We start from the raw sequence: 22,944 nt of genomic DNA on the forward strand, positions 1-22,944 counted from the left end.
ATGCAGCTGCATCTCCCCATTGAGAGACGCATAAACAGAGTCATGAATTGATGTTGCAAAGGACATGTGCTGACGAAAAAAGTGAAAACACCTGGATCCAAGCTTTACTGACACAGCTGACACAGCAGTAATGAAAGACCAAAGGATTGGCTTATCATTTTAATATAAAAATGTATATCAAACATTACTTCTCTCCTCTGTTGTTGTGTGTGTCTGAGGGAAGGAATGTTTTCTTGCTATTCCTGATGGGGCCTACCTTTCTTTCCCTCTGGCTTAGGACCAAATAAGGCAACATTTTGGGTCCTAGTATGAGTAAAACATGCTAAGAGGACAAGGGCCATATCTGGCTTGGGGCCCTTGGTTTCTTGAGTCTTGGGGAAATGTGACTCTTGTATAATATACATGTGCATGTAAATGTATATCTCATGGCTGTTGCCATTGGCTGTAATCCATAAGTTTGTAAGATTTGACCAATCAATAATCATTTCTTGGTCTCTAAAGACTATAAAAAGGTCCGTTTGGCTTTGTATAGTGAGACAGACGAACTGATGCAAATCTTTGTGTGTTCTGTCTCCTTATTGTACAATAATAATATCTTTTAATCTTCAACCCAGCAGTGTTTTGTGTATTACTTTATATGTATGTTTAGTGTTTTCAGACAATTTCCATGACACAGCCATTCCAGTTTTTGATCATCTGTACACCAGAATATTTAATAGTTTTGTCGAGCCATTTCATGGGAAATTGGGAAACTCTCTTAGATGATCGTAAGTTGTAAAGTACAAAAAGATAATGAGGCTCACTTTCCACTTCACCCCAGTCACACAACTCACAAAATCTGTTTCCTCCTGAATATTTTTGAATCCATCTACCGCAGTGTCAGGCCGTCACAGAATGTGACAAATGAAGAATGATGAAAATCAGTTTATTAGTGAAAGAGCAGAATGGACACGGGGAAGCAAAGCAACTATAAATAAAAATCTACACCCTGATTAGTTTGTGAGAGACAACAGGTAGAGCAACAGAACAGAGCTTTTCAGGCTTAGGCTGATATGATAGGACCAGTAATAATAACCATGACTGTGCAGCTGTGTGAGACTGTATAGTTGTATATTTTTCCTGATTGAGCCCAGATGTACTTGGAACGGGAAATAAGACAAGAAGAAAAGAAAAACTTTTTGGCATATAAAGAGAAAGTAGACAAAAATGCATGAGTGTTTTCAGGAATCATTCATGATTCAGATTCTCCACACATGATTTGTATTTTATGAATAAATATGAAAAACGTTTGAGTGCTGTCATTCTGTTTCCAGAGGTAGTTTGCCTATTGCATAATCTACCGTATTACAACTAGGGTGTGGTGGTGGGGATTTCCCCCCCTCTGGTCAATATATCCCTGCCTCTGCTGAGTTATTTTTATCCCTGGTGGTGACAAAAATTCATCCTCCTTATAGTGATTTATGCTGCTTCACCCACAGACCATATAAAATATCTGTAATAAAAATAGGCTAAAAAAATCTAAGTAAAGCATCATTAGTGCAAATAACAATAAAATCAAAAATGGACTTTGACTGTCATCGCTCGCACTCATGTCACAATAAAGATGTTGCCGCGTCTAGGCTACGTTATGATGCAGTAAGCGGAGCAGGGTTTGCCTCCTTCCCTACTCAGAGATTTGCAGAGATGTGGGTAAAAGAGGGGCAACACGCTGCAGATGACCCTTCCACAAAAAGCATAAAATGAAGAGAGAAGTCTGTCATCAAAGTAGACTGTTAGTCTGATAAGTAGTATGTTGTGTTATTGCCTGTCCAGTAATAATGAGTTTTGTGATTTGCAGTTGAAAAGGCATCGAGGTTCAAACAGAGTAGCTACATTTTTTAAATGGTAAATGGACTGTACTTGTATGGTGCCTTTCTAGTCTAGGCAATTTGAGGTTCAGTATTTGCCCAAGGACACTTCAACATGCAGACTGGAGGAGCCGGGAATCAAACCGCTGATCTTCCGACAACCCGCTCTACCTCCTGAGCCATAGCCACAGCTGTGTTTTAAACGTCTATTTGGAGCTTGGCTCAACGGCATTCAGTGACTATATTTCAACTATGTCACCAAATGAAGTAAATTTAAACATCGTCACTGAAATGCTGTTAAAACACGTTCAGACTATACACAGCCTAAAAAAAAAACCTCACTTTCAAACTACATTTAGGGCCTTATCTTACGCCTGGCGCAAAGCGGCGCCAAGTGCAACGCAAGTGTCTTTGTTATGTAAAGACTGACACAGTTGTCATTTTCCCATCCAGCCCCCACATTGTTTAAATAGCAAATACACTTGCGTCCATCAGAGTGCCAATTCACGTGTTGGTCTTAAAATGAGGTGTGGTCAGGTGCGTTGTTGGCGCATTGCTATCTTGAGGCAACAGAGAGTGATTGTGCTACTGACCAACAAAAACCTGGTCTGAAATGAATGGCGCAGTGTTCACTGTTATTTTTGAGGGCACGTTATCAAGACAGTAATATACGCCTACATAGGTGGGTGCAAAAGGCACGTGCACTCTGCTTTTTACACATACACGGATGTGCAGCAGTGCACAAACATACAAAAGATGACAAATAAAAGGATTACAATGTGAAAGATTGTTATTGTGTACATCAACATATTTTAAAAAATACATGTCATAATATTTATCAGCATGATCTAATCGCAGTAATGACGGATAAAATTGTCTAATTATATGACCAAATCGTGGCAATACATGTAGGTATTTAAACAGGTGGACAATAACGGATCAGACACAGATCGACTTTCCTGCTGCATCAATACATGATGACATGAGGAACACAAGGAAATAAATGAGGTGAAAACAATGATTAAACTAACGAAGGAAATAAATCTGCACAGCTTCTAGCTGCTGCCAGCACCAAGATCAGAACCTTGGAGAGCTGATCAAGTCCTGATAACTGTGTTAATGATTCTTTACACGATTAAAATTAATGATTTAATTTTTGAATATTTATATTTAACAAATATTCTTTAACATTTTTGAGAGTACAGTGATCAGGTATCCATACTTTCAGCAATTAAAACCCTGCTGATTTGACCTGTTACTCCATGGCTGAACAAAATTATTTTAAAGAAACCAAAGCTGTAATTAAAAAAATAAACCTTTTCAAAAATCAAACGAAAATACATTCATAACAAATTAATGAACAGGATCTTAAACTGGTGGTCTGGGGCCACGGGAGGGTCCAGGAGCAGCAGGGGTCAGTGTGCTCGTTATGGATTGTGCGCTTTCACTTTGCGCACAAGCAGATCCGTTTCCTCTGCAGAGAAGCGTTCCTTCTTACTACTTGGCAAATGCGCCGTCATAATAGCAATTCACAAAGGTGCAAGTGCACCTGGCTCTTAAAGGGAATGGGAGATGACATTCTGATCGGTTTATTGCATGTTACGCCCAAAACACACCCATGATTAATTAAGAGACTAAGGACAACCCTTTTGAACCATGTGCCTGGCCCGTCAACAATTTTTCCCCCGTTAAAATAGCAAAAGTGGATTTGGACACACCCTAAATGCACTTTCGCCATGCGCTTCAGACGTGCGCTTTAGATCGTTAAAATAAATCTTAATGTCTGCAGGCGCACCACAATCCTGCTCACTCAGAAATATTAACATAACATATAACTTAACATATAATCTTCAAAATCATATGAAAACTATGATAGGAATGTTACATTAGTGCAACCATCACATCATGAGTGATAGAGATAATTATTCATTGATCTTATGTGTCTAAAGCTTCATACAGACTTTTTTTATTTGAACTTAAGGTTACTCATGTACACTGAACATTTCAGTCCAGGAGCTGCTCTAGTAACCTGACAGCTATCCGATCAATGTGCACGGAGTCACAGTGTTATAAAAGGGCATGCATAGATCTTATTCTGAGCTGAGGGTGAATTCACACTGTGTAATATTTGAATGTGAGGGCAAAGAACAATGCTCAAAGAAATGACTGATAGCGCATAAAAGCGGTAACTTTAGATAGTCCTTGTGTAACAAACTAATATCCAACCGGGATTTTGATTCTGACATACAGTAAACCTCCGCAGGTGTGCTTCAATATGCACTTTGATATGGACTGAATGAATGAGGAAATGAAATGTTTTGTCTGACAGTTGCTTCAGGCTCTGCAGGAGGGAAGAGAGAGAGACAAACTCAGGGTTTGTTGAAGTAATCCTGCCAGCGAGCAAGTTTGGTTCACAGAGTAAGTTACTGCAGTAACTGACCCAGAGTTTAAGTCACTTCTCTTTCTGGACAGGACAACCCAATGTTTCTGTCATCTCAGGGTAACAACCTAGAGTTTCCACTAAACTGGCTTTAAGGAATACATCCCAGACTGATTCACTGCGGAATGCTACAAACACTTCTAGCCTCTCCAGCTCCATTATGCATTATCAACATAATGCAAATCTGCGCCACAGATTCAGTGTCCACACATGTGAACATTACCCATTAATACAGACATAAAAATGTATTTAGATGATTTAAGCAGGTCAGTATCACTGCAACTAAAAATATTAATCACTACCCAATATACCCTGGCCACACCAGACTCATACTCTTCAGAGTATTCACATTAAAAGAACCCAATATACCGGCAATATAACAGCTTCAGTGGATGCAAAAAAAGGATTTTGATCAGGGAGACTGGATAGACAACAGTATGATAAAAATATACTTATAACAAAAAAAGAGATATAATGGTGTCTCCAACACAAGGCTGTCTCCAGTTGCAGTATATAAAGCCACTACTTGAAGGTCTAAAACACTCACAGCTGCTTTCCAGGGTTGAGAGAGCCTGCATCTATTTCCCGGTCGATGTCAGTGCGCAGATCCTCAAGGGCACCATCATCTCCAAAAGCGCCCCACTCCGTATTAACACACATCCGCCCCTCGTCACCATCCAGCAGCTCAAGATTCCTCATCTGCTCCATGTAGCAGGCATTGGTCCCCGTTCCTTGAGGGATGAGATGTCAGTTTGACATATTAATTACTAATCAGTTCTCATTCAAAATTTCTTTCTTTTCTTCAAGACAGTTCATGTCAAACTTATACAATTCACATAATCATACCCAATAATGGTAAAAATAAATAAACAAACTCCTTTAATTTGAAATTGTAAGCAAATTGTAACCAAATATGTTAACTCAATGACCAAACACAAACACTGATTTAAAAACATTTATTTACATAAACAAGTTAACAATTTGAAAAATGTATTTGGAGGAATGCCTTACACCTGCCATAAGCAAAGCTTATGGCATTGACAGCATGTCTGATCTCTTGTATGGATTCAATCAATTCTTTTTCAATGCTTCAGCTGCCTTGAACTAGCCCACACAGTTTCTTTTGTTTACATTCTAATCTTTGTTTTCTTCAGTACAGTCAAGTGCAGGTACCATGTGAAACTAAACAGTAACCATCTCACAAGACATTTAACACATGCAAGCTCCCGCTTGTGGTGTGGTGGGATCCACTGATCTTCGCCAATCTTTGTGATTTAATTTATAGTCACAGTTAGACTTAACTCACCCACAATAAGGCCAATTTCACAATGACGATCATCGTAGCCACAGGTCATCATGGCTCCCACTGTGTCATTGATAACTGCCATAATGTCAACGTCAAAATCCTGCAATGAGATTCATTGTAATTGGAAACATTAAAAACAGCACAAAGTTCAGACAGTTTTAGAAGTTTGGTAATAGGCATAGAGCCCCTGATTTACAGATATGATTTGCTGGGCTATATTAAGTTTATAGACAACATTTTCCCAATATTTCATAGGATTACAAGTCACTAATAATTACATTCAAACAGGTACAAAATATGGTTGATTTGGACCATACAACACAACAAAAATTTCAGCTTTGTTTTTAATATTAAAGTTTTATCTTCAAAATATTTTTTGCATTTTACTATTAAATTGTTCTTAACACAAGTGAAAATAAAAATTTAGTGGGCTGAGCGTTGATAATTTAGTTTATCAAAGGACCTCAAAAATATTTTGGAAAAAGTTGCAAATTCTTGGCTCTTTCCAAGGTTGACCTGGATTGGAGTTTGGTCATTGTGGATGCACTTTGCTGGGAGGATCAGTGACATCTTTGACTGCCCTTTACACTGCCTCTACACAGGAGGCGTAGCGTTAGCAGCACTTTAGTAGAGTAGTGTCTACACAGGATGCGTTCATGTACAATATTGAGTCTGCGTTTTAAGTAGCTCTCAGAACCCAGAGTTATGTGTGCAAAACAGAAGAAAACAAACTAAGTGTAGTAAAATGCGAGCTGTTACATGGCCTGTGTAGACAGCTGCATTGAGTCAAATAGAAGCACATCTGTTCCATCAGAGGTGCATGTGACGGATGACTGAAAAACACAGCTGAAACATTTCCTGCACACACAGGGCTTTAAACATTGTGGCAGCAGCTCTTGTTTGTTGGAGTGCGTTTGGCTCGTTTGGGGAACTCTGTGTCGTCTGGAGGGATTTTCTTCACTTGGAGTGGTGACAATGGGGTTTAATTAGCGGAATAATAAATACAGTTGATAAAAAAAAAGTAAAACCAGAAGTAGCCCCAACCAGACCCCACCATGTCTGTCAGAAAGAAAACCACTTTCACCTCACATATTTATTTATTTTTCACAATTGAACACACGCTTCTTAATCTTTTTCTGTCTAAACTAAACATAAATGAAATTTATAATTAAATGGTATGAAAGATTAAGAGAGATTATTGATGGGCATTATCAAAGTCAAACTCTACGTAGAAAGATAGAGCTGGCAACAGCAGCACCGCAGCAGCAATGCTGTCTGTGTGGACGCCACAGGCCTGCAAGATGCAGCAGTTCAGTGATGCTGCGATTCTGTCTGTCGTGGGTGGGAACGACAGACACTCATTCACAATCAGAGAAATGCGTTATGTGTGCTGTTCTGAAACCAAACAGTAATGGCAGCCACAACAGCATCACGCCAAACATAGCGCTCACACACTGGCACAGTGCTGTGACACCTCTGGGCATCACTGTAGAGAAGGGGCTGGTGTGGCTAGAGCTGAGCCAGTGGGGTGGTCGGTGAACGCACCACCGCCGGCTGCTCTGAGAACGCAGGGGCAGTGTATGGTGGCAGTATGTTGTTAGCTGGAGTGGGGGACTCAGTGTCATCGATAACAAGTTCCAACTCGCTCTCCTCACAGCTGAGCATCACTTCTAAGTGTTGAAAATTGTCCTACCACTGCTGGTGGCAGTTGTCAGCAGTCCGTGCAGGATGGTGACTGCTGAACACCCCTCTCTGCATGGTCTCGTCCACTCAGGCACTCAAAGCATAATCCGTGGGGGTCATTGCTGGCGATAATGCTGGGACATGATCAGTAGTAGCAAAGCAGCGGGACAGTGGGCAAACTCGCCAATCACTTAAGAAGAATGGATGTTGGATAGCAGGCATGCTGCCATTGAAATTAATGCTGTGCACGTTCCTACATCTTACCTTAATCCCCAGGTGTTTGTGAGTATCAAACATGTGCAGCCAATGGTCATAATGGTAGTTGCCAACTACACACAGAACTGTGCAAGTAGAAGAAAAATATAACGATCTAAGCTCCTCACACCCTAGATCCAGAACAAGTCAGGCTGACAAGTAAATACTGTGTCCGTAAATACTGCTTACTGAACAAAATGGCTGGGCCTTCAGAGGTGATGTTAGGAACCAGTGATTGATCCACACTTCTCAGGAAATCTGTCCACAATTAAGGTGATGTAAGCAATTGTCCTGTTGTCATGTGGGATTTGGAAACAGGACTGAGTTCACTCACTCCCAGTGAAATACTTCCGACAAAAGTGAGTCCTAAATGACTCGTGGTACACCCTGCTGATTCTCAGTGAGTGCAACCAGGTTTGTTTAGCTCACTGTGCAAATGCACACAAGTTTGGAAAGGAAATGTATGAAAATGATCTGTGGAACACTTACCCCTCGTTTTTTGATGGATTTCCTCAGGAGGCTGACCACATCCTGTCCTTCTACTCCACTTATCCTGAAGCCTTTGGTCCAAGACACCAGAACACTCTGAATATAAGTGAAACAAAGCATAGAACAAAATCAACACTATGTGGTAGTTTCATTTCAGGAGGCTAAACATCTGTTTTGAATTTAAATATTGGACAATATAGTAACATTGTTTTGCCACTCTCAATTGTGGATTTCAGATGGATATCTAGCCTACATCACTTTCACTGCAAATAACAAGCATATATTGGTAGTTAGAATAATAACGAATGGATGCTACAACAGGTATAATGCCACTATATGATGAAGGTACAAGTATATTGAAATTTTCACATTGAAACACATCAGCAATTGGGTCAGTCCATTAGTTGTAATAATCAACAAATTAGGTGATTGTTTTTTTTAAAACCACAGAGAGAAGCCTTTTTCCTGACGTTTTGGGGAATCAAACATGATGCCACAACACTATCATCCCTAATTGCACTGAAGTACATACAAAATACTCTGCACTGTGTCAGTTATGAATGTTGATGCTGCACAACTGTCACTCATCTACCCTCATATAGGGTAATATTATGGTTTCTGTCAGAGACCTTACCAACTAACAACCTGATCGAGTGACTCAACCAAAGTAGATAACACATTACTAACTCAAAAAACCTCTGTCAATGACATTGCAATTTACCATTGAATTGAAAGGTTTCTGTGAGTGAACATCATGATCATTAATTGACAAAAAGCAAAGTTTACATTTTCTGTTAAAAGTTAAAGTTGACTAGAAAATTCAAACAGCAAACTGATACAAAAATAGCTAATTAAAATATAAATCTAGAAACCATGTTTCATAAAAACCAAGCAATACTTGATGCTTTCTTTCTATCCTTTATTTAACCAGGTAAAAGTCTTGTTGAGACTAAAATCTCTTTTTCAAGAGAGACCTGGCTAAGAGGGCAGCATAAACATTGTTACAACAATAAATAAACAATATAAACAGATTAAGACAACTGTCACATACTAAAATGAGTAAACACAATATCCAGACGGGATGCAAAGATACACACCATGTTGCACCGCCATGTTTCTACAGTAGCCCAGAACAGACAAACCAAATATGGGCTCTAGAGAGGGTCTTTCATGTTTTTTGCAAGTTTCACAGCCAACATGGGTTCTCCTACACCCTTGGAAGGGGGAGGGGTATTCAGTTGGTTGCAATTTGCTACCTCACCACTAGATGCCACTTATTTCTACACACTGGTCCTTTAAGATAAACAGCTATGATTTTCCAAAACTATCTCAAAGAGAGTAAGGACAATACATTTAAAAGCAACTACACTGACCAAGAGCACTATTTTCCCAGATCTTTTAGAATAGACAACAGTAATCAGCTTTTTTGCCCAACTCTAATGCTGGTGTATCAGATGAAAATTTATTACGATATACAGCTGTACGATTTGAAAATTTTACCAGCCACTCTTTTTTTTTTCTTTACCAGCCACCATTTTGTAATCGCACTTTTGTGTATGTGTAACTTTTGTGTAATGTAAAAAGTAATTTAATTTAATATTCATTCACTTGTAACCCCTAACCCACTATTCCACTTGAGTTGTGAAGTAATAAGATGATGACTTACGGACCAGCATGTTACCACAGTTAAATTCCCTCTTTAGTTTTTGTAAGATTTAATAATCATATTAATTGTAGGTGAAAGGAAGATTTAAAATATTGTATAGGATAAAATATAAACAGTAAATATCCATGACAGTCCAGTAATGCTAAAGACTCAAAATCTCAGACCCAATACTTTCATAAAACAGCTTCTTCCAGCTCATCCCTTCAGTCATGATGTAATTATGTAGCCACTGGTATACTCCTATTGCCTACTGGTGCATTGGTTTCTGTTTCAACTGTTTTGTGTTTATAAAGTACGAATGAGGAGGATTATTCATATAACCCTGTCTTTTACAGCTGATGTACATTTTAAATAATTATGTGCAATGATACAACCAATAAGTTTCTGGTTGATTTGATGGATCTAAAAGAATCCTCCCCATAAAAAACCTGTTACGGAAAGTTGGTATGAATTTCAGTTGTTGTTTTGGACAAGGCCAAAGCTGCACTAAAACTCACTATGTTATATTAACATCACCAGTGTTTTCACCAACATGAGGTTTACAAGATAATGGTAATCACTTATGGTTGAAATATTACTTGAGACAAAATGATTTTTAAAATCACTCACCTCATCCAACTTGGTCTGCTTACAGGGAAAAGAAAAGGTAAAGCCCAGAGGAAGCTTTTTATTCTTCATGCCCAACTTCTCCAGGAAATTAGCCAGACAATCAGCTATGTGGTCAAATAACTACAGGACAGAGAAAAGGTCACTTTTCTTATTAACCAAGAGCTGAAAAATTGCAGGTTTCATTTTCTGTATAGCGTCTGCTTGTGTGTGTGTCTGTGTGTGTGTGCGTGTGTCTATGCATAGATGCTATAACTACAATCACTGCTACTATTATGATTATGATTATTATTAATAGTAGTAACATTCATAGTATGTGGTGTGGTTGTTTAAATACCACTACCAATTCTTCTGCACTGAAATAAAACTAATCAAAGGCAACATATGGTCTTACACGCAACACAGTTTAAGCTACTAACTACAGATTTTTGTCTGAAACTGTACAATGAAAGATTAAAAAATGATGCCTTAAGTCTGATTGGTTCCAAATTTATTCTGCAGCATGACCACAACCCCATAGATCCAGCCAAAGTTATAAAGAACTATCTTCAGCAACAAGAAGAACAAGGAGTACTGCAACAGATGTTATGGTCCCCACAGAGCCCTGATCTCAACATCAAGGACGCAGTCTGGGATTACATGAAGAGACAGAAGCAGCTGAGAGAGCAGCTGAGACACCGTAATCCACAGAAGAACTGTGGCAACTTCTCCAAGATGCAGGAACAACTGACCTGCCAAGTACCTGAAAAACTGTGAGCAGGTGAACCGAGGAGAACTGCTGCTGTTTTAAAGGCAAAGTGTGGTAACAACAAATACTGATTTGATTTAGGTTTCTTCTGTTAACTGAACTTTTATGAAGTTAATTGATCAATAAAAACTATTCATGGCATTCTTTTTGAAAGCATCCTCACTTTACTTTAAGTGCCTAAAACTTTTGCACAGTAATGTCTTATCTACTACAGATGAACTAATGCTTAGCTATTAATTATGTGGAAGTGATACTTAATCATCTTTTGTTGTTATGATTGTTGTACATCCTGGTTCTCCACACTTAAGAAGCTGATTTTTTATTATAGTCTGGTTATAGTCAGTTTAATTCAAGTGAGACTGCACTGTGACCTGCTGACTGTGTTATAGTTGGTCTCATTCATACATACATAGAGCAACACAGCTGTGTTTCTTGCTTCTGTGGTAGTGCATCTAGACCACAGGTGGCCAGCAAAAACAATACTGTTGTTTGTGGTGTACAGTACATATTATCTGTGTGTAATGTGTAATGCATCTAACCTCAGACCCGCTGCCTCTCATGATGTGTTCAGGAATGGCATAAATCTGATCTTCCATCTCAACCTTTTGCTTGCCATCAGCCATAACTTTGACCAGGAGCACTCGGAAGTTGGTTCCACCAAGGTCGAGGGCCAGGAATTCACCTTGTTCTTTTGATAAAAAAAACAATCAAAAAATATTTCATGCAACATCACTTATCACACACAAGGAATTCAAATTTTAACCAGAGTTAGCATACTTTAAATCGCAGGTAAGTCTTTAACGAGGTTATCCAAGAACAAACATGCTGAATGCCTTTCCTTCCTCATGAAACATTAGGAAGGCTAGCAGTCTTCTTCTTCTCCACCTTTTGCTGGTACATAGGTGCGTTTTTTACCACCTCCAACTGTCAATCAGTGAAAACTCTGATGAATGCCACTAAATGGCTTTAAGATTCACATTTATGTCTAAATGTTAAGAAGAATATACATTAACATTTATGTCTAAATGTTATAATGTATAATCTTTACAACGATGCATTCAGCATATGACTGCAACTCTAAAGTCTGTGTGTCAGGAGAGATTCTTCAAGTAGTCTCTCATGTCAAATACCTCAGTATTATCCTCTATTCCACCCCTTCCTTCAAAAAACAAGTAAAAAAAGTGATTTGCCCTCCACTCCACAGAGTACCTTAAAATCACATAATAATACAGTCACAGCAAAAACACATTACTGACATGGGAAAACAAGAGCCTGTTGGTGAAATCAATGTAAATCAGCAGTATGCAATTGTACTGTTTTTTATGCTGTGAACATGGTTATCAATCCCGTATAGAGTAACAAGTATCAATACTTTTATTTAATATATTTTCAAGTCAAGACCAGTGTCTGACTCTAAAAGAAAATCTCAGAAAATTCCTGTTTCACTGTTCTCTTAAAAAATAACTTCAACCACATAGCACTCCTGGCCTAACTCAAGTCAAGGTAAGTGTTTGTCAAAAGCTGTGTGATCAGAAAGTTACTTATGCATTGATGTATTCTGTAAAGACTGAATCACCAGACAGAATCATATTATTTTGCAGTGCAAAACTGCTGCCCCTTCGCTCTGTATGAGGCTGATTCTTTCAAGCATGTTGAAATTCTGGCAAAACCCCAAACTACCTTTTCCACTGCAGTTTGACTGAACTCGTCACATCTAAAAACGTGAACAAAAGTGACCATCAGACTATCTGCGTAGCTAGTTACCACAGGAGGTAAGTGAGAAAATAAACTTAGCAAAAAAAGTAAGGAAATTTGTGTTTGGTAGATTATTTGTTTGTTGTAACAATGCTTCTTGGCAATAAATCTTATACCGTTGAAAAGCCTGTTTATTTCCCTTTTAAATGGTGCCACATTTGTAAGGAACATGCATTTGCGGGATGAGCAGCAGAGCTGAGTATGTGGGTTGCGCCCATGAAAAATTTGCTAAATCTTCTCTGCAAATGCCAAACAGCTTATTTTGCTGTTGCTATTGACTCTTGTTTTGAGCTTCTGGTAGCCCCACATGCTGGCAATCAGGTGCCAATCAGGCACCTTTGAGCATGGGCCCTGTGACAGTGGTCAATAGGTGTCTGCTCCAAGAATTGACATGCCACGTTTGACTGATCTGGATAGGGCCCATGCGATAGGGCAACTTCAAGCTGGTGTTCCACAAAACCAAGTTGCGGCATTATTTGGAGTGAGCCCTAGTACCATCTCCAAAGTGAAGGCCAAGTTCCATATGACGGGGGATGTCAGAGACATATGCTCACCCTGTCAGCACTTAGGTACCGTAGACTGTCTTCTGCAGATTTGCAGTCAAGGTTTGCAGGACGATATGGCCAACAGCTCTCTGCCCAGACAATCCGGAACAGACTACACACAGCCAATCTCCGGTCTCATGGGGCTGCCAGGAGGCCTGCCATGACTGCCCTTCACCGTCAGGCCCATTTGCGCTGGTTTCGGCAACACATGCACTGGAACCTGAACATGCGGAGGAACGTTATGTTCAGCAATGAGTCCAGATTCTGCCTGCGGAAGCTGGATCATCAGGACAAGGTGTGGAGAAGACGCAGAGAGCGCTATATACGCTGATTGCTGCACCGATAGAGTAACATCTTTTGGTGGAGGCAGTGTGATGGTGTGGGGCGGGATCTCCCTCACTGGAAAAACGAGGCTTGTCATCATTGGAGGCAAACTCAATGCAGAGAGATATCGAGATGAGATTCTGCAACCAGTGGCAATCCCATATCTCCACAGTCTGGGACTGAACTCTATCCTCCAAGATGACAATGCTCGCCCCCACAGAGCGGGGTTTATTAGAGACTACCTCCAGAATTTGGGAGTGGGGAGGATGGATTGGCCTGCCAGCAGTCCTGACCTCAACCCCATTGAACACTTGTGGGATCAGCTTGGGCGTGCTGTTTGTGCTAGTGGGAAAAGGGAAATAAACAGGCTTTCCAACAGTGTAAGATTTATTGCCAAGAAGCACTGTTACAACAACGAAATAATCTACCAAACACAAATTTCCTTACTTTTTGTGCTAAGTTTATATTAACCCTTTAACTTTATTTGAATTTACTGTATTTGCATAATATAATTTTGTTTTTGCAGTGATGTGCATGGAACTACAGCTCCTGACCTGAGTGAATGAAAACGACCAGAGAATAACCTAAGACATCAGTTTCATATGACTGGGTCAAACGTGGGTTGACTGTGCTCAGTAGACCTGTTACATCCAGAGATTTCCCATATGAAAGGTGTATTACCTGTTCCATCGGGAGTGGAGAGCACAAAAGTGGGCAGCATCTTGACGGCAGCTGTAGGGTTGGTGTCTCTGCACAGGCCTTTGTCCATCTCCCTTCGAAATCTTATTGACACGTCCATCAAAGTCTCATCAGACAGCTGAAGATGGTGCAGGTATTTGTCCACCTAAACCATTTGAGAGGAGCTACATTTGAGCAAAGAAGTCCTATATAGGAATAAGCAGTACACTAAGTGAATAATAAAATAGTGAATGTGTGATCATCCAAATTAACAAATTACATTAAAATTTGACAAATCTGCATTGAGAAAATAACTTGCATTGTAGCTTTCCTTTGATGGGTTCCGGCTGTATATTTTGCTTATAGGGTTTCGCCATTAGCCCAGGTCGGTCCGCTTTGGCCACACCGAGCCAACTGAAACCAACACACAATGAAATGCATCTCCACTACAGCCTCACAGCAGGGGACAACTGCTGCGGCCCTGCTTGATGGCATGCTCCCCCCACCCATCCACCCTCAAACAAGCAGTGTGTTGCAGACTCACCTGTGTGTCTGTGCTGGAGACCAGAGAGAAAGACGTTTTAAAAGACTGTGTGTTCAGCTACTTTTGTACCTTCTAACTAAATTTTTGTGGTTTGAAGTTAAGTTTCTTTCTACATCCCTGGTTGTACTTTCAGATATCTGCCTTATTGCTTTCAGTCATATCAGAGTTGTGTTAAGTTACTCTGCTGATGAAAACCCAATGGCATGTCAGTATGGAGCATAAACAATGCAGTATTCAAAAAACAGCAGCATGTTAGAGGCATTGCGCACCTACAAAATATCATTGACATAGACGCAAAACCACTTTTTTGTCTTCTTTTTTTGTTTACCCAAAGGCAGTTAGTGGGCATCAACTATTAGGCAAAATTACTTCTTCCCCTCTTTCATTCCTGTTACTTAAACACAGCCTTACTGTTTTCTGTTTCACTCTAATTTGCAGTACTATCTATGCTGTTAATGCAATCGCACTCTCTGCTGCTTCTTAATACTTAAGTCTCATCTGCAAACCACTGAAAAGCTTTTATTATTATAACCTAACTTCTAAAGATTACATTGCATTACATTACATTACATTTCATTTAGCAGACGCTTTTGTCCAAAGAGACGTACATATGAGACTGATACAACACAAGCAAGGATCTAGTCAGGAGACAACAACACGAGTAAGTGCCATAAAGCTTAAGTTTGGGCCGGATAGGACATAGATGCCAACAGGCAGTGCTACAAGGCAATGATTAGAGTGCATAGAGTGCACAGAAGTATGTTTTTTTGTTTTGTTTTTTCTTGTTTTTGTTTTGTTTTTTTTCACCCTACAGTTCATCAAGTGCAGAGGTGTTCGCGAAAGAGCTTGGTCTTTAGTCTTTTCTTAAAGATTGAGAGGGACTCTGCTAGTGAATCTGTGTTTCTCCATAATGTCAGAACGAGAACTCCCGCCAGGCCAAAAAAAAAATTATTTTTTTATATTTGATATCCGAATGAATATCCATTCATTCGGAAATCAACAGCGTTTGGGAGTCTCTGTGCAGCACTGTTCCGGTACGTAAGTCAACCTCTGCCGTTGCCTGGGAAACCACTGGTCGCATGGCTCCATTAAGGAGTATGTTTGCGTAGCGAGCAGGAAAGAGCGAGGGGCAGAGAAATGACAGTGGATGCAAGCGGAGCAGAGGAAAAGGTTAGTAGTAAGTTGTCAGTCTGGCAGTAAATGTACAGTACAGACTACAGTGTGTCAGTTAATAAATGCTAAAAAGTCACGTCTGTTGTTTCCCCAAATGCTGGAAAAGTGAAGGAGGTTAGCTCCAAAGTTAGCAACAATGGGTTAGCATAACCCGAAGACGCTAAACAGAGAAATACAGAACAGAGAAATGTGTGGCTGCCGAGTTTACTGTGCACTCTGTCCCGTTCCCCCGCGCGACTAATAGATTAGTTAAATATTATGTACGATTTTAGTCAACCAACATTTTCTTTGGTTGACTACAGCCCTAGACTCTGCAGATCGAACAGAGTTTGGTAACTCGTTCCACCACTGGGGAACTACAGAGGAGATGCAGTACCAGATGCAGTTAAAAATTATGTGATTCAAGATATGGATGTTTTAGGGCACTAATTTGCCAGTGGATCAGTCTTAAATACTGCAGGGAGGAATGGTAAAAGAGGATGCAGCCACAGTGAAATGGCTAGATGAAGGCTGCCAGAATCAAGCTCCTCTTGCAGTTTGCAGTAATCTCCAACACATCGTCAAGGTGAGAAACAGGAAATGTAGTACAAAATGGAGCACTTCAGGATTTGTTTGGACTTCTTTTTCTGCAGCTCCAGTAGTCAAACTCTCCCTGCTCTACACTCTCTATTCTCATTGACAGTAGGCAAATTATCACCACTTCAGGGGTGCATTTTCTTTTATGATGCTGGTGAAACTCTGAAACAGCTTCAGACATGCCAATAGTCTGTTTTGCCTGACTATGTTTCTAATTAGAGAAAAAGCCATTCAGATGAAACAGATGAAAGGGAGATTATGATTTCAAATAAAAATTGTGTGCTCTGAAAGATCACAAGAAAGGTTTTAGGACGAGATTTAAAGGAATTGACAGACTTTTCAAGGTCTGACTATGTACCTACGCAACACACTGAGTAAATGCCATTCAAGTTTTAGGCATGTCAGATGTTTAGATTCTTATCCATTATGCAATAACATCAAGGAGGTGTTTGATCAACAGACAGCGTCTGAAATTAGCAGGGGGCAAGGAAAAAATGCCCCAAGAAATCTCAGAATGCCCCTAAAAACCGTGATCGAGGGGCAGAAATTGCCCCCAAATTTTCGAAAAAAATAATTTTATCTTTACCAGTTTAGGTCAATATCCTAATTCTACATGATGCCATCATTTTATTTTCATCCAATTCATTTAATTTCAATTTCAACACACAAACACAAACAGCGCTGTTGTTCACACTACGCACTACGATACCTGACAGAGGTGTTGCTCTCCTGCTGCACCTGCAGTGAAGTTCGCTGCCAGGATGGACCGCTACCTCCTTACAAAAACTCTAACTGCTCCACCCGATGAAAGCAACCTAAGTCCTGGGCCGTCACCAACACCACCGCCAGCAAGCAAAATAAAGACGAATAAGACGGCAAAGAAAGTTGCAGCTTCAACTATAGAAAAATGGAAAATAGACTGGCTTGGTGTCGAATAAATGAAGAAGACGACTCTCCTCTACTGCAAGGCATGCAGGGCTCACCCACCCAAAAATAGCCTGGAACCGCGAAAAAGTAATCACGACTTTATCAAAGGAAGCGAACAGGTCAAAAAAGTGTTCGGCTCATCGGCACCAAGCCAACAAACATAATCGTTTTGCTTATGATAAGTAATATTAACGCTAACGCTAGTGTCTTTTGTCTGGCACGTTAGCCAATATAGTGTTAGTCATTTGGCGTTACTGTTAATACATATACGTGGGTCTTGCCGACCGGTGGGGTGTTCATTGCAGTTTTACAGAGGCTGTTTTATACTCTCATCTCATATATTCTCACTTTTTTTATACAGATATACCGCATTATAGCTGTAAAGGAGATCCGTCACTAAGCCACCTTCGCTTTTATCTTTTTTTTTTTTCACTGAACAAAACCGGCATAATGCCACCGTGTGTGCTTTTACATAGCATCCCAGCATGATGTGTAACACAATAGCATCAGCTCCCTGTCCAGCCATTCCAGCTATCCCGAAGCTTCACACAGACGTCCCGCCGGCTATGACTACCTCCGTGGCCGACTTATTGGAGGAGCAACTCTGCCCCCCGCTGCGTGTCCATACCTTTTATATAGAACAGCGAGGCGGAATAAAGGCGCAGCATTCCCGCCTTGAACAGGCTGTGTAAAAAGGGCAGCAACTAACATTAATGGTGCATCGAGTGAAATGAGCTTTTATTCCCAAATTTAGAACATACTTTTTACTAACCAATGAGGCAGTGCTGGATAATCGAGTCTATTATGTTATTTTCATCATGTCATCGTGGTCAAAACCTCAGCAAGGATAAATTTGGAGATGAAATAAAGAATGCTAAAAAAAACTTCAGCTGAAGGCATTTCCAGAACTGCATCAATAAAGAAGGAATATTACACTTGTTTTGGCTCTTTTGACAGTATTTGTAGCTACTAGTCTGTAATATTGTAAAACTGTGGCATACAATGCATCAGACCCACAATGACAACGGTAGACTGGCTTTGACTTGTAGGAGGTCTGAATATGACATTATCCCCCCAACCAGAACTTTTGGTCAATTTAATTAGATCAAACCAATTAAATATCATCATGATCTCCCCCTTTCACTTCCACTGGCACCTGTTTTGGTTTGGTTTAGTTATATTGCCTTAGTTTTGATACGTTTTACTTTCTCGTACCTTACAACAGTCACACACACACCTTACACCTAGCCATACCATGCATCACTGACGCTACTGATATCAACACCCCATGCTTTAATTACATTTACCTACTTCTTTAATTTGGCTTAATTTGGTTTAATACGGCTTCTTTTGTTAAACATTGCCATGGTGTGTTTCCCTTTTGTTGTGGCCACTTGAGCCAGGTCATACATATACATATATATGGTACTAGTCAAAAGTTTGGACACACCTTCTCATTCAGAAGTTCATTTCACGTGACGACCTCATGAAGCTGGTTAAGATATTGCCAATAGTGTGCAGAGCTGTCATTAAGGCTACTTCTAGGAATTTCGAATATGAAACATATTTTGATTTGTTTAACACTTTCTTGTTTACTACATGATTCTATATGTTTTATTCCATAGTTTTGATGTCTTCGGTATTGTTCTACAATGTAGAATAATGAAAAAACCCTTGATATAATGAAGAGAGTTTAGCAAGAATTAGCTTGGCAAAATGAGGTGAGAAGAAGACCTTTCCAGTTAATGTCATGACATTCTGAAATGTCCAGCTTATGCCTGAGATGTTTTGTCTGACACTGCAGGCAAGCTAGGGGGTAAAGAATAAGTGGAAGAAAACAAAACATGGCCCTGGCATTTACCAAAGGAACAGGGATAAATGCAACGTTTTGTTTCAGTTGGTGACATTTATTTATGTAATGGAGTTGTGCAAAAGTCAGCTTTCACTTTAGGCTCAAGCTGTTCCACTAACGCAGCTTATTCTTGTCTAGTCAACACTACCTCTCGCCAGGCTGGAATAAGCTTACAGTGTGCCCAGACCATTCGTTTATCAAAAAGAGGATATTATGTCGCAAAAAAAAGGGAAAACTAGAGCAGTGTTCTTCTCAGCAGCAGAACAAACCCTTCTGATGAAACTATATGAAGAATATAAAGTAGTCTTCACCAAAAAGGGTAATACTGCTGCAATTCACAAGGTGAGGGAGATGGCTTGGCACAAACCTGGCGACAGATTAAATCTCTACCTGTCAGCGGGTAGTGATGGTCTAAAGGTTACAAGAGCGAACTTATTACTAGAAGTTTGATCCCCCATCCAGCTTGATTGGGAAAGTGAAGAGCAGTGCTTGTCCCTGTTCATGGTTTTGTCTTTATTTGTTAATAAATGAGCATTCTGATCACTGGCCGTGGTTATATTATCACTATACTAGACAATATCAGATGTATGTTTAAAATTATGGTGTAGGCAACTTAAGAGAACCAACTTACCAATATCATCATCTACTCTTTGACACATTTTCTCCTTTGCAGGATGTCCATTTACAAGTGTCAATGAAAGTTAAAAAATAAGAAGTTGCAGTTGGACAAGAAACTGCAGAAGGATATAAGTACAGTGGAAATTGCTTTTAATGATCATGTCTGTCCGGGTCAAATATCACTATAAGCGGATGATTATTATAACCGTTTTTTTTTTCTTTGTTTCTCATGCAGAATACCATCTAAATGACATCTGTAAATTTATTAGCCAACATGAATACAAAGTAATGAAACGGACAGCTTCACTATTAATGAATTTAATTGACTGTTTCAAAATACACTACAGCTGTTTCAAACACAGTGTGCGCACAATTTCGAAGCAGCGTGTTCTGACTTTTGCCAACGACAAGTTACTTATTTTCCCCGGCAGAAGAACAGGTGAAGAGAGCAGTGATCCTTTCCTTAGATGTCTTTCCCCCTTTTATTGTCGTAAGCTTTAAGGAGACTACGTTTGTCACGCAGCAGCAACCTCAGGTGGGCAATAATGGTGCTGCAGCTGCTTTTCATCGGAAGAAAGTAATAAAAAATAGGTTTACCGTAATTTTAAATGTTTTTCCATATGTTTTCCATCATGTATAAAGAGATCCAAAATAAACACTGTAAGCGAACTACTACTATAGGTTCATTATTTAAACAGCACAAATTTTGTACAGGAATGATTCTGTCCCGAGCTTTTTGATGCATATAGGCAGCTGATCACTGTAACCGTGATCACTATCAGCGGTTTCCACTGTATACATTTTAAACACAGCAGAAGATCATGGTTTGGACTTTATTTAATTTTCTTTTTGTCTTCACAGCTTGAACAAAATGAGTGAATGAATAAATAAATAACTTCAAAATAACGCTGGCACACTTTTATTTCTTAAATTATAAATACTAAGCTTTTAAATAAAAGGGTTCGCTCCAGCACAGAAGTGACCATGAATAAAATGGACATTAACTGAAGTATTTTTGTAAAAGTCCCTCACAGTTCTTCCATTTGATGTTTCCGAACATGGACAAGTGATGCGAGTGCGAAAAGACACACGATGGAACTTTTTTTTGGGAGTCTGTTTCTGTCCGTCGGACATTCTTTGACACACAGCTAAATTAAGCTTGGCAGCTAGCCTGCCATGGAGCAGACTAGTTCTGCTGAACAAGTTACCATGGTTACTAAACAGCGAATCATCTAAGCCACTGATGGAACGGAACTCTCACTTAAATTAGCGAGGCTTATCAAAATAAGCCAGGCTTTTCCTTTAGCCAGCTTGACTGAACATCCCTCAGGTGTTACTAATAATATTAACAATTTAGTTTAGTAGCTTGTGAAAAATAAGGTGTGCCAAATTTAGTAGGTTACACCTGTTATTTTAATGTGCCGGATACATATTTTACTACATAAATATAAGTATCAGATCTGACTTGGTATCGGCAAATACCCAATATTACTCCATTCTATTCAATTGTCCCAGCAAGTCATGACAGTGAGCCAGCATACATAATACCAGGACCCTGAGACTGAGGCGAATAAAAGGAATTCAGCCATCATTAATGTTACTAATCACACCTGTGCTTTTCCTATTGTGGCATGTCAAATGGCTAGGGCTGTGCGATTAATCGAATTTTATTTTCGATATTGGCTTCCAACGATTATGAAAACAAGATAATCGAGATAAAATGATTTATTGTAAACTATTGTTTTCTGATTCTAATTCTCACAAGTCTAACTCTCCCAAAAACTTCTGCATTCCAACTTTAATAATCTGAGCTGACTGTAACTAATTAATATGATCTTAACCTGACAAATTATCATTAGGCTGCCATCAGATGTCTGTCATCAACACAGTTTTAGGCAACAGAATTACACAGCCATTTTTTTGCTTGTCCTTAATGTAGGGCTTGGCGATAAAACAATCTTGATACGGGATCGCAATAGAATGTATGTTGATAAAGATGATAAACTTTGGACATTTCTTACTCGATAGGGATGGATTTAACAGCAGAAATATACACAACAACAGCCTGTCAGTCTGCAGTTTTTGGTTTGCATCAAAGTACATACCCATTTCCTATCACAGCCAACAAGGCTACGCTAGTGCTATCATTAGCAGGGATACAACTATCTGGAGTGCCCGTCACATCTAAAGTGACGTTAGCCAAAAAAAGCTACTCTAACTCACGAACACATTTCTCTAGTAGTGACATCCTGTCTGCAACTGTGGAACAGTCATCACACACCATTGTTTTAATGGGGCTGCTTTGACTGCGAATGCACAAAGCTAACTGCTAGGCTAAGCTTGAAGCTAGGGGTATTTACCCACTAACATTATTGTCATTTCATAAAGAAAACTAGCGAATCAAATGATATATGAACTAAGCACAGAAAATAACGTAGTCAGTAAGATAAATGATTATAGCTGAATATACTAATTGTACACATATATGTATATATATATATATATATATATATATATATATATACACACACACATATATATATATATATATACATATATATAGATAGATAGATAGATAGATAGATAGATAGATAGAATCACATATATATAAACAGTATTGTGCAAAAGTTTTAGGCACGTTAGATGTTTAGACCTTTATCCTTTATGCCACACCATCAGGGAGGCATCTGATTGGTCCGAAATTTATTCTGCAGCATCACAACAAGCCCAAACATCCAGCCAGAGTCATAAAAAACTATCTTCATCGATAAGAAGAACGAGGAGTCCTGGAACAGATGGTTTGACCCCCACAGAGCCCTGACGGGCGGAGCCACATCCACCCAATGAAATTAAAGTTTAATATTCTGTCGGTTCAGGCTCCCAGAGCCGAGCTGAAGCAGAGGCGTTTGAAT

The 22,944-nt window shown here is 39.5% G+C and overlaps 1 protein-coding gene across 1 annotated transcript in view; it reads right to left on the bottom strand.

Moving 5' to 3' along the window:
• hk2 (hexokinase 2) overlaps nt 1-22,944 on the bottom strand; it is a 46,378-nt gene that overhangs the window by 20,227 nt on the left and 3,207 nt on the right. Inside the window, exons 2-7 of the mRNA XM_042420546.1 lie at nt 14,346-14,508; nt 11,580-11,728; nt 10,296-10,415; nt 8,021-8,116; nt 5,594-5,693; nt 4,835-5,018 (exon numbers count right to left, since the gene is read on the bottom strand). Of these exons, the coding sequence (XP_042276480.1) occupies nt 4,835-5,018; nt 5,594-5,693; nt 8,021-8,116; nt 10,296-10,415; nt 11,580-11,728; nt 14,346-14,508 (812 nt within the window). The remainder of the gene's footprint in view (nt 1-4,834; nt 5,019-5,593; nt 5,694-8,020; nt 8,117-10,295; nt 10,416-11,579; nt 11,729-14,345; nt 14,509-22,944) is intronic.

Source organism: Thunnus maccoyii, chromosome 9 (genome assembly GCF_910596095.1).
Source record: "Thunnus maccoyii chromosome 9, fThuMac1.1, whole genome shotgun sequence".
Taxonomy (NCBI): Eukaryota; Metazoa; Chordata; class Actinopteri; order Scombriformes; family Scombridae; genus Thunnus; species Thunnus maccoyii.